Here is a 12,734-nt window from a genome sequence, read left to right on the forward strand (position 1 = left end):
CCAAACGCCCTCGACGAGCGCGTTTCTTCCAGCTCTTCGTCCCGCTTCCCCGGAGCAATCCAGGATTCCCAAGCACCGAAGCAGACTATGATCTCGCGGAACAAGGCTGGTATTGTGCGGCTGTGGAATATCCTGGAGAGCGATAAGCAGGACCGCTGGGAGGTCTTGGTGCAGTAATCAGTGATGTACATCCAGATCTCTGGAGGGAGTAATTCATGGTGGTATGGGTTCAAGTTGTAGGTCCGAGGGAGAGTAGTCCGAGTCATAGACTGCGACTCTTCCAGTGTATGAAACGCGGTCTGAGCCAATATAATATCGATGTGACTGAAGCGCTCAGCGCTCAGCGCTTGAACGTAACCTTACGTAACTTTGAGGAGGAGCCTGAGGCAGACTGAGTTCGACGGGGGGAAGAACTTCACGAAGAGCTAGTACTTCTCCGTTTAGCCACCGGCCGACTCAGCGTAACGTAAGTGAGTATGTATCGCATTAATAGACCATAATCGCCGGACTCGATGATGCTCGTCTTAACGACGACGACTGTCGACGGATTCAACCAAGATTCAACACCATTTCCTGCTTCCTATAGCCGAATGTCAAACGGAGTCCGAGTCCGAACATTAGCTGCGACGTCGACTACTACTACATGTCCGAGTCAGCTGTTCGCCGCTGTTATTCAACCACTGCGGCCTTCATGTCCGTATCCCTTGCGTGAACCTACAGGCTTAGTACACATGGATGATAGAATGGGCCGGGAATGTCGGCGACGGTAACATCGGCGAAGCAAGAAGATTCTGAGTTCACGGGTTTTGCTGCGAAAAAACGTAGTCAGCCTGACATCAATCAGCTCGCCAGTGAATGGTACGTGCTGTTTTGTCGTGCGAGTCGCAACTTCTCCACTTCCTTCATAACATCAATATACGTCTTCACTCGGCTCTCTTCCTCCAACATCGTATACCATGCATTTATCCCATGATAGGCACTATGGTCACGTTCAGGGCAACTCGGCACTGAACACCGCTCAAGCAGGGGGAAGAGCGGATCCAGGAAGCAGGCAAGTTTGACGATGTCCAGCGCGTAATAATACGAGGTTTCGTTGACACGAAGCTCCCGGAGTGCAGGAGTTCGAGCGTCAGGATCTGCGGCACAGGAGGGCGGAGTGGCAGGAAGCCCAGGGCGGTCGTCGAGAAAATGTTGCGACAACATCTGCACTGTCAAGCTCTGGAGCCCGTGGTCCATGCGCGCGATTGCTTGAAGCGCCTCCGGAGTGAGCGATACACCTGGCAAGCTGAGCGTCCGTAGTGTGGGCCAGGCTAACAACAAGGCGGCGGCATTCACATGGCGGCAGTTATGATGTCCGGGGGACATGCCACTGTACAAGAGTAGCTCGACGTCCTGAAGGCAGCAAAGCTCGAGAAGGGGACTCGCGGCATTGGCGAAACCAAATGGATTCGTTGCCCCCCAATGCGAAGGAAACAAACACACAGTCGGATTGCGAAAGTGGAATTTGAAACTCCGTAGGGTCATCGCATTCCGACGACATAGCAGGCCGAAGGTTGCGTAGAGGGCATCTGCATCCTCTGCTTCCGTCTCGTCTCCCTGACCACGGTGGCAACTCAGCTCCACCTCGTCGACATTGGGGGCATTGATTGCATCGAGCGAAGCCGCCACGCCTGTCGGCCGTCCTCCGAGCCGCAAACGTCTCAGAGTCGCAAAGGTGCGGATGGACGACATGTCCCAGGCGTAATTGACAGCCACAGCCTCTCCGTCGACCAAGGATACCTTGAGCTCGACTAACCCTTTGATCGTCGACACTATGGCAAGGCCCGCCTTCGCAAGGGCACGGTGCGACTCGGAGATGTGGAGAGTGTGGATATTGCGACTGAGGAAGCAGCCATCGTGTAGCGACTTGAGTGCGTACCACATGGCCTCGTGTCCGAACGGTAGTAGCTCGAGCTCTTCGAGCTCAGGCAGACGCCGCAGTATGGGAGGGAGGAGCTGTTTGAGAGCGTGTCGGCGCATGCGGTATCCATATTCATCATCGTCCCATTTGTTGACATAAGGGAGGCGCAGGATGCGAATTGAAGGTGATATTATCGACAGCAACTCGGGTGTGGCATGCGCCCAAGTGAGTTTGCGCAGACTGGGAAAGAGTGGTTTGCCGCATGCGTGCTGCTGAAGGAAGGTGAACACGGAGGGTTCGATGGTCGTCGCATTCGAGTAGTGGAGGACTCGAACGAACGCGGCGTAATGCTCGAAGCGCGACCATTCCTTCGCGGATATTGGTCCTGGTAGATAGTTCTTTTCACGTTGCTTAGTAATAACACTGATTCGTAGAAACAGTACTCACGTAGGTATAGGGATACTCGAGTGGATCGATACCCGATGCCATGTCTTCATTTGTACTTATCATCGTCTGATGCGTCTCCTCCCCACATCCCAGTGAGCACTATCCTCGCCGGCCGCTTGACGTAGCCGATACTGAGACTTCGCAGGACAGCGTTGCAGATATCGCCCAACTGCATTTCCCTCCACAGGACCCTCACTGCCGGCTCGTGGAATGCGTGACAGGCTCGTGCACACCTAGCGAGGGCCACCCGCGCAGAGCAATGTTCATCACTCTCATGATGCTTCCCAAGATGTTGGACTTCGGCGTTCACTGGCGGAGAAAGTAGCTGGAATATCTCGTCCAAAAGGTCGAGCGGAATGACATATGACGGCGCGTAGGGTAGCATGCTCAGGCTGCGGTCCTGAGTTGTCAAAGTTTCAGAGTGAATACTCGTACGTATGCGGGTGGTTGTTATACAGCCAAGTTTCAAGATTGACGGGGATGGGCGGTCCTGTAGAGTGGAGGCGAGGAGAGAACGGCGACGCTACAGCGCTAGCAATATGAACTTACCGTGGCTCCCGAGCGGCTGCTGGCAACATATTCGTGCGTCGTCACAGATTGGCATCGAGCCTGAGCGAAGAGGTCTTCTGGTAGTATATATACGCTGACAGGAAGCGAAGTTCAAGTTGCTAGCAAATGCCAAGTAGGTATACATTTGAGCTACTTACTACATCCTGACATCCTGCCGCGCCATGCCACTGAGCGAGAAGGAACCCAAAATCACCTGATCGCGTTGTGATCGCGTACTACAACTAGTCTCAGACTGTTGGCACTGGCAGCCCTGTTTCGCCTGAACGGCGTGTCGCCAGCAAGTCGCGAGTCGCTGCGTGTATTGTACCGGACATCCTTTCTATCACCCTCATCCGAGTCCCGACGTACCCTGGCAACAAACCGCGCGCAACCCGTCACGACAGGCCGCTCATCTTGCATGCGGTACCCTCAACAGGTGACCCGGGCGTGGCCCAGCGCATACGGGCATAGCGCCCAGCGCATACGGGCATAGCGGTCTCAAACATTGTTCCGGTACTTGATGACTACTAGTAGCAGTACCACACTCATCTCGACGTTGTGGACAAAAAGACGTCGGACGCGCTACCATCAGACACAACGATCAGTCCTAAAATCTACTCAGGTCAACCGTTTGAATCAACTTTGAGCTGGCTTCAGCTATGTACATACGCAGTGCTAGAGTGCCGGATTATCAGATTGCGCACGGACGCAACTGCATGCCATAAGCCTTGTACATAGTACTCTGTACTCATTGCCTGGTGCACCGCGACACTCCGACAGCATTTGATCACATCCGACATCGACACGACACTATCCGAGATGTGCACGATACGCTGAGCATGCATGGCATATGGGTGCATGTTACGTGGTACTTTTGGTAGTATAGCACATGATGATCGCAAAGCAAACATAGACGAAAGCGGCCCTCCACCCAATCTACTTGAGAGGAATGCTAATAACATTGTCAGCATCGTGTGGACAGACCGAGCACGCCAGCGGAGACTTACAAACGAGATGCTATGAGGCGCGGTGGGGCATGCGGTCAATTCGACGATCGTGGGAGCGCTGGGAGCGTACTTACAGTGCGTCGCACCAATCTGCACACGCACAAGTCAGATGTGCTGGACGGTCGGGGGAGAAAGGGGACACGTACACCAGGGCGACCGTGCTTGACGGGCCGGTACGAGCACGAGAATTCGGCGAGGTAGTGGCCAGTCATCTCGGGCTTGATCTCCACCGAGTTGAAGACCTATTCGCAAATAACCGCCCTCAGCACCCAGCTCGTCTAGAGAACTGCAGCCTCTTGCACCTTGCCGTTGTAGATGCCGACGACGCTGCCGATCATCTCGGGGACGATGATCATGTTACGGAGGTGGGTCTTGACGACCGCGGGCTTCTCGTTCGGAGGCGCCTCCTTCTTCGCCTTGCGGAGCTTCTTGATGAGGCCCATAGGCTTGCGCTTCAGGCCGCGCTGGAACCGGCGCCGGGCACGGGCATGTACGATCTGTAGGTGGGGAGGCGCGTGAGACCAAGTAGGGCTGGATGGGCTCCCGTAAGCTTATCGTACCTCAACGAGCTATTAGACAGCACTAAGTCAGTGGAATGTTGGAAAACTGTAAGAGCTACGGCAACGCACCTCCTCGTTGCTGAGGTCCAAGAGCTTGTCGAGCTCAACCCCACGGTACGAGAACGTGCGGAACGTCCTCTTCTTCTTAAGCTCAGCAGCGAGAGCGGGGTCGGTAACGCCGGAATCAGCCTACAGCGCAAGATCACACCGTCAGCATCTCTCCTCACATAATCTAACGCACCGCGCCAGCAGCACTCACCATCTTGCGTGTGTCGTGAACGGGTCTTGCGGCGGCGGGGACGGTATGGTGAGCCTTGCGCGGCGGAGTCTGAACGGGCGGTGGCTGCGAGAGCGTGGGAACGCAGCTGTACAGTTCCCAGCCACCGCGTGCCGCCCACCCGGTGAGGCGGGCGTCGGGCATCGTCTCTACTCACCATCGTCGGATAGAATCCACAGGTCTTCCCTCGAGGATTAAACGTGAGTGCGGGTCGGCTTTGCTGCGCAGAACGACGCTGACTGCGAGGGCTGCAGTGATTTGTGGCTACCGCACCCCCCACTAAAACAACACAGTACGTGACCCTCCTCGGGCGGGCGGAATGAAGTGCTGAGGACGCGTGCGTTCGTGTGTAGATGCGTCACGTCGCTGCCTACCTCCTCCTCCAGATCGGCGGGAATGCCTCCCCTTCTGCCGCCGATGTCAAGAAGGTTCTCGGTGCCGTTGGCATCGAGGCTGAAGACGATCGCCTTGAGAAGCTCATCTCTGAGCTCGAGGGCAAGGACATCAACGAGGTGCGTGCTTTTTGGTGAGGCTCGAGTTGTGTCTTGCTCATGTTTTTCCCTTCCCTCATACAGCTGATTGCTCTGGGCTCGTCGAAGCTCTCTTCCGTACGTGACACTTCGCTGTTAGCCATGCACAATGTTATTAAAATTATTCTCGTGTCATAGGTTCCTTCTGGTGGTGCGGTCGGCGTGTCTAGCGGTGCTGCTGCTGGCGGTGCCGCAGCTGCCCCTGCTGAGGAGGCCAAGGAGGAGAAGAAGGAGGAAGAGAAGGTCAGCAATGCATGTTGTGCCAGACTTGTTTCGTCCGCTGACGTCTCATACAGGAGGAGTCCGACGACGACATGGGCTTCGGTCTCTTCGACTAAGCTCCTCGCATCTTCCGATAAAACCATGCTTTGCTACTCGCTGTGTATTGTTGGCCCTGTAGCAATTAATGACACCCGCGACATGACAGTCCGTTGAACTCGGTGTGATGAGCGCATGCGCAATTGCGCAATTTTTTTGCGTCTGTTCCTCAATAAAGGACTTGCCCCTGACCAAATGAACGGGATGACATCCATTGGACGGGCCTGTAAAAGGGGATGTACGGCACAATCTAACCGGATGCGTCGATGTTGGGTGCGGCGCTGAGATAGCTGCAGCTGCTTCGGTGTCGGTTCGCGGCTTCTGCGCTGTCGTGGGCAGTCACCAGGCTGTGGGAGGCCGCACTGGCAGCGGCTTGCGGCACCGAAGGGGGCGCGCCTGCGGATGCGACGGCGACGGCGGTCTGGCCAGATGGCCGGGCGAGAGCCTGCCAGAGTCGCCCACAAGTGATCCGGGCACGATCGGCTTGGCCGAGGACGGTGCCGGCGGTAGCGGCGGCAAGCAGTTCTGCCGGCGGGATGCTGCCGCGGCGGGCTGCCCGCCGCCGCCGGCCGTGGTCGCAGGCACCTCAGCCACCTCCCAACAGCGGCCGTGGCGGCCAGCCAGCGCGAAATCGCTCCCTGTTCGTCCTCGCCTGCCCGTCTCGCAGCCGCAGCCCGCATCTGCCGCGACTCTCCGTTCCTCTCGCACGCGCGCGGTTCCCAGGCGCCCGTGAGAGTAGGATGACAGTTAGGTTGGTCCCCCCATCTCCTTTTGTGGCCACGGCAGATCCGTTTCGCCCTTTCAGATTCCCCCTGTATGTAACGCTCGCCGATGCAGCGTCTACCTTCCCCGGACTTGTCCTGGAACCACCACAGCCACGCCCCTTCACCCTCTGCGTACCGCCGGCACCGTGACGAAGCGAGCCCACCCATCCCTCTCTTCACCCTATCTACCTTATTTCGCGATTCACCCGCCGCCACGTCCCTTGTCCTTTGTATTGACCTCCCGCCACCAGGAGCTGCCACAACCACTGCAAGCAAGCGTGTCATGGACCCCCACTCTCATGGCGGTCAAATATCACTCCTACCCATCGATCCCAGCGGTTCTATGAGCCCCGTCGAGACACACCCCTCGCCTGCCCGCTCGCCGGCACAGGCCCATAACTCCGTCGCCTTTGTCAAGGGCGGAAAGCGGAAGCGGCTCAGCAAGGTACGAGACCGCCCTCTCGAAGTGCACTCTCTCGGCTTCGATGTGATACGCCCGTCCGATGCGCCAAACTCCGTAAATAGCGACCACGGCGAGATTGCATCGTAACTAGACTCAATGGAGTCCGCGCTGCTGCCAAGGACACCAGATAGACTTCGCTGGACGAGTCCTGTCTCGCTCGTCGGACGGTCCGCTGATCCTTTGACGTCTAATGATTGCCTTTGAATACGTCTCACGACCATGAACAGGCTTGCGACGCTTGTCACAAGAGCAAACGGAGATGCGACGGCACAGGTCAGTGACTTAGTCTACATCAGCGCATGACTGTCCTCAACAAGCTCTTCACTGCTTGAAGCTCCCTGTAGCAACTGGTCAGTGCACTCATTATTCTCTTGCCTGCGAACAAATTTTAACTGTGCCGCAGTTACTTCGCCTCCAAGAAATGCACATACACAGATTCCTCCGGTCGCGCAGTGCCCGCACCTCGCAATGCAGCCCACGGGGAACGTCCGCCACGGTCGCCGGCGGTTCGTGCTCAAATTACCTGCTGCGGCCCACGAGGCTCATCCCCGCTTTTTTAATTTAGGACCTTCTCACGGACGACCTCGGATCTCAGCACGTCGATTTGTCCCAGCCCGTCCCGAACCCTCCAACCAAGGAGCACATCACGTCGCCCAAGCGGAACCGGTCGGACAACTCGAGTGGCAGCCCTACGGGCACGTTCGCGTCGTCGTCCTCCCAGCACTCGCCCCGGCTCCCACAGCCGCGCGAGCCACAATCAAAGCTTCTGGATCCTGACACGACGCATGAATTGGTCAACCGTGCGTACACACCTTGAACCCCCGTGCGGTCGGATCTCGTTGCTAACGCACGCTTCATCACGTCCCCCCTGCCAGTCTTCTTCGCGCACTGCAACCCGCACCGGCTCATCCTCCACAAGCCGTCCTTCTCCGCGGCGCTCAGCCATAACCGCGTGCCCGAGTACTTGGTACTCGCGCTCTGCGCAGTCGCCGCGCCACTGTCCAAGTCAATCGCCGCGCAGGCAAGCATCGCGCGCGTCGCGGGCGTGCCGTTCTACCAGGATGCAGTCAAGATTATGTTCGACAACGCGGGCCGCCTGCTGAGCGAGCCCACGCTCGAGACAGCGCAGGCGCTCTGCCTGATGGAGATGCACGAGATCGCGGCGAGCCATTCGTGGACGAAGCACAACAAATACTTTGGTGCGTCTGCGCCCCGTCCCCCTTGCATTCTCCCATCGTCCACAGCACCCGGCCACAGCGCCGCTGCTGCCGGCGGGAGCAGATGATCGATAGCTGTCACTTTGAATTCGCCATCTGTGTCCCCTGTCGTGTGCTTCTCCCGTCTGACACTCTTTGTGCGTTCTCGCGCCGCAGATCTAGCGCTCAAGGTCATGGAGGAGAGCCTGCAGGTGGAGGAGCCGGACGACCAGGTGCGGGGCCGGACGGACGGCCTCGACTTTTGCATCGAGCGCGAGTGCACGCGGCGGTGCTTCTGGCTGATCCAGTGCATGAGCTGGATCAGCGGAATATACATCTACAAGCCGATGCGCCCGCGCAGCCTCGAGATGACGAAGAAGATCCGGCTGCCCATTGACGAGACGACGTTCGACCTCGCCGCGCACTGGCATTCCGCGAGTGAGTGGCCCGCTTGGCCTTGGCGGGCGTGACGAGAGTTTTACGTACGTGCTGACGGTGGGCGTGTGCAGCGGAAGAGTATTTGCACGTCCGTGCGCCGACGACCCGCTATGCGTCGCAGTTTGGGCACGTTCTACGCATTTTGTCGATATATGAGACCGTCCAGAACGTCATCGGTGAGCTGGTATTCCTCTGGGCATCATCGGCAGTGTCGACGCTAACGACGCATACTCACCCCATAGTGAAGAACGAAGGACTTGCACGAGCGAATGCGCTCCGAGAATGCCGGCAATTGCTTGATGTAAGCTGCTTCATCATGATCGCACGCTGGACTAATGCGTCGCTCAGAACTGGCTGGCGTCATTACCGCACCACCTCCATTTTTCGGAGGACAATGTCCAGAAACAAGTTGATATGTTTGAGACGAGCTCTAACACCGGTGCATGGTGTTTCTGCTTCATGCACGCTTTATACCCCTGCTGTTATCTGGCTTTGGTCGAGGTAAGAGGAGTGACACGATTGACAAGAAATGAATGACCAACGACGAGCCTCTTTGACAGGGAGAAGGCCGATTAGGCGAGCCTATCAAGTGGGTGCGGGACCAACTAGGGACCATATTCAACGCCACGGGAACTCGGGCCAAAAATACCATTCTCTGTATGTGGTCTACATTATTCGGTTTGTTTCGGAGTCTCTGACCGCACGTTTCGTCTGCAGCTGCGTGCGTGATCTGGGTAGGCAATCTAAAGATGCGATCGGTGGACGAGTGCGCTGACGCCAGGCGTACATGTAGTCATACAGCAAATACCACCCCGATGACCCGAAGATCCGAGTATGGGACAGCGACTTTGAGAAAGTGTGGGGCTTCCGGGTGCTCGTCGTGGCCGACCAATGGCGGCAGGTCCAGGAGCGCGACCGGGCCCAGGCCAACGCGTCGCCCAATGCGAGCCCTCCGCACGACGCCGGCGTCTCGCCCACAATTGCCAAAAACAATGTGCTTATGGGTCCAGGAAGGCAAGGCGGGTTCGACGTCGCGCAACAGCACCATCACGGGGATATGGGCGTGGACCCCCGGTACGACCACCACAACCAGATAGGGCGTGCGCGGCACTACGCCGCGGGTGCAGAGCTTCCTGTTCAGGCTCCGATGGTACGCACTCGGGATGGGGCTCCGAACCTGCCGTCATTGAAGGCAAGCGGCCTGCTGGACACGTTCCCGCCGCCGGCAGACGCGTTTGCGAGCGCGCTGTCGTTGTCGCCGCAGGGCGCGACGCCTCCGCAGGGTGACCGCCGGTCAATGACAACACTACTGAACTCACCGATGCAGCCTCTGCGAGGGAGTGTGCCGGTCGGGTCTAGTCCCATGATGCCCATAGGCCTGGACTGGTTAGGAAAGCCGTGATCACTGGTTGGCAATGATTCGCCGTCAGCAATCCATCCGAGCGGTGGTTGGGGCATGCCGGCATCTGCGGTCCTTTGGGTATTATATCAATTTGCAGTTACACTGCTGTGCTGGGTACGAATGCTGTGATATATTAGATAATGGGATACAAGGGACGGCACTACGCCTGCGCCTTCTTGAGGTTGCGGTGCAGCTCCGGTTTGACTAGTACGACGCGGTCGAGTAGCTTCTTGACGACCTGGTCCTTGTTCTCGTTGTATGCATCTGTAATCTCCTGTAGCTTAATCACCGTTTCTTGGTCGACCGCAGCCTGTGCTGTCTGCGTGCTTCCGGCGTGCTGTGCCATGACGTACGAGAACGGTCAGGAGTGTGTGCTCTGAGAAGGCGAGGGACGCACCGATGCCTCGAAGGCCTTGAACTCGTCCTCCTTCTGCCGCTTGTACTGCTCGATCTCCTTCGCTGCCTGTGCGCGTGCGTCCTTGAGTTTCTGCACGCGGTCTGTTCGGAGAAATCAGCCACAGGATGGAGGGGAAAGGCGCGGGCGACTGACACTGGCGCGCCTGCTGGACGGTCTTTGCGGCCTCCTTCTCCGCCTCGAGGAGGGTTTGGATGCTCTGGGATTGCTGCGCAGCCTACAAGACGGGATTCAGCACGGCGCAGACAGCGGACGGACGAGCAGACTGACCATCGCGGTCGCAGAGGAGGGGTGATTCAAACTCCGCCGGCGCAGGCGTCGCCTCGCCACCGGCCGCGGGTGACGCGCAGAGGCCTCCGCGCACAAAGCCTTCGAGTGGTGTGGCACTGGCAGGGAGCAGCCCCGCGCAGGATGGCAGGCAACCCCGTAGACCCCTCCAGACCCTCAGCGCCGCACTCGCAGTCCCAGCAGACTCGAAGGAGCAGGCCGACCTCCTCGCAACCCTGCGTGAATCCCTCGAGACCCACCCCGGTCCCATACCGATCCTATGTACCACACTCGTCAAGACCGTCTCCGGCGCGGGAGACTCGTTGCTGAAGAGATGGGTTATTGACCTCCTACACTTTGCCATATGCCGGTCGAGTCTGTCTATCGACGCGCGCACTCAGCGTGCGTGTTGGGCCCTTGTGGTGCTAGAGTCGTCTTTAATGCAACTGTCTTGTCTTTAGTTGCGTCGCAGTCGGTCGAAACGCTCGCCTCATTACTCCACGACTCAAATCCGACCACCGTGAAAGTGAGCGTGCAATGCTTTGCGACGGTGTACCCGCTGTTGTTCAGGATGCTGTGAGCGCGAGTCCCCCTTTGTCGCATACCACCACTTATGAATGACATGCGTTAAGATGTGTGAACCGGAACTCGAGGGATCTGTGGCAAGTGCTGTCGCAGACGAAAGTACGCATCCTCGAATTTGTCTGGTCGCCAACCGTCAGCAATGGCATCAAGTTCGCCGCCATCAAATTCATGCAGAGGGCCATCCTCGTACAGACCCGTGGCATCAGTGACCCACGGGTGAGTGCTCCTTCACCGTACATGCAGTGTGTGACTTTCCTCACCCTGTGCATATAGTTGCAAAAGCAGAATGACCCGAACCTCGCTATGCTGCCCTCGGACCACCCTTTCATGTCTGTTACCGCTCTGGAGGCCGAGGGCGTCGAGCTCATGAAAGGCATCTTCACGATCCTTTACACCAGCAAGTGGGTGCCACTCGGTGCATTGTACGGGACGCGTTCTGTCTGACATTAGCTGTTATCTTCAGTAACCCCGACATCATCGTAGCGGTCATAAACAGCTGGGCGTCCCTCATAAAAGCCAGACCAGCCCTCACCGAAGTCCTTGTCTCCACCCTAGCTCAATGGACACCCGCCAAACTCGAGGGCCTGCCCGTCTTCAGCATCAAAAGCGTCGAAAAGACGATCCGCATCCTCCTCATCCACATCTCCCGGTAGGCCTACTCAGCTACAGCCTGGGTTTCGTGCTCACATCTCAAATAGAACACCTCAAGGATCCCCACTACAGCCCCAAATTCACTCCGCACTCGCCACCCAGACCAGCCGTATGGAGCAGGCTGCCCTCGCAGAGAAGCAGCGCAAAGCAGCAGCAGTAGCCGAAGCCTCGCGCAAACGCTCATCATCCGCCACCCCCGCACAGGACGCGCCCGACGCGAAGCGGCCCAAGCTAGACCACGACACTGTCGCTGCCGCCGGCACCGCGGGCTTCGACTTCACGGGCCTGCCGACCGCGCTCGTGACGGACCTCGTCGTCGCGAACATCCAGGCCTTCTCGGAGGCGACTCTCATTGGCCTCGTGCAGGCGTACCGACATAAGAGGACGCAGGGCGCTACGGCTGCTGCTGCGAATGTCGCGGTGGCATCCTCCCAAGTTCCACCGGATACACCGGGTCCTGCCGAGGAGGCGACGGCTGAGCCTCCTCCGCGGAAATCATCAACACCACCTCCTGTCGCCGTCAAGCAAGAGCCGGTCGACCCTCTCAAGATGGACATCGACGAGGAAGAGATGGAGTACGAGCCGGACAGACTCAACCTCGAGGTACAGACCTCTCCTTCTCTCGCAGTCTACTCGGCTCACTCACCGCTCGGCAGCTCTCGGGCGGCGAGCAAGAAACAGCCTCGCCCGAAGAAGCGGCGCTCGACCGGGAGATGGACCTCACGGACGTGCTGCCGCCGACCGAGTTCCGCCTCCCGCCGCCGCGCGAGTTCTCGGAGGACGAACGGGGGGCACTCGTGAAGGGCGCGCTCGCGCGGATATCCGAGGGCGCGAAGGACCTCGCGCCGATGGACGTCGACTCCGCGGCGGAGGGCGTGGACATGTGGATGCTGCTCATCGTGCGGCTCGTCACACGCGTGACGGACCCCGCGCCAGGGGTTGGGACGCCGGATAAGGCGGAGGAT

General features: G+C 58.2%; 1 protein-coding gene across 1 annotated transcript; it reads right to left on the bottom strand.

The window, feature by feature from the left end:
• Positions 1-507: 507 nt before the first annotated feature.
• On the bottom strand, positions 508-1,822 carry B0H18DRAFT_539597 (uncharacterized protein). Its single transcript, XM_048038523.1, has 2 exons — positions 867-1,822; positions 508-809 (listed from the first exon to the last, which is right to left on the bottom strand). Exons 1-2 carry the CDS (start codon positions 1,729-1,731, stop codon positions 715-717), a joined length of 960 nt encoding a protein of 319 aa, XP_047884388.1. The 5' UTR covers positions 1,732-1,822; the 3' UTR covers positions 508-714.
• Between the last annotated feature and the right edge of the window lie 10,912 nt (positions 1,823-12,734).

The sequence above is a fragment of the Fomitopsis serialis genome, assembly GCF_022376445.1.
Source record: "Fomitopsis serialis strain Sig1Antser10 chromosome Unknown B0H18scaffold_583, whole genome shotgun sequence".
In the NCBI taxonomy this organism is placed as follows: domain Eukaryota; kingdom Fungi; phylum Basidiomycota; class Agaricomycetes; order Polyporales; family Fomitopsidaceae; genus Fomitopsis; species Fomitopsis serialis.

Excerpts from the sequence above, each read along its gene's own strand:
- B0H18DRAFT_539597 (XM_048038523.1), bottom strand. The coding sequence starts at position 1,731 with ATGTCGTCCATCCGCACCTTTGCGACTCTGAGACGTTTGCGGCTCGGA. Across the intron at positions 810-866 it reads GCGACTCGCACGACAAAACA|CAAAACCCGTGAACTCAGAA; the intron begins GCACGTACCATT and ends GTTTTTTCGCAG.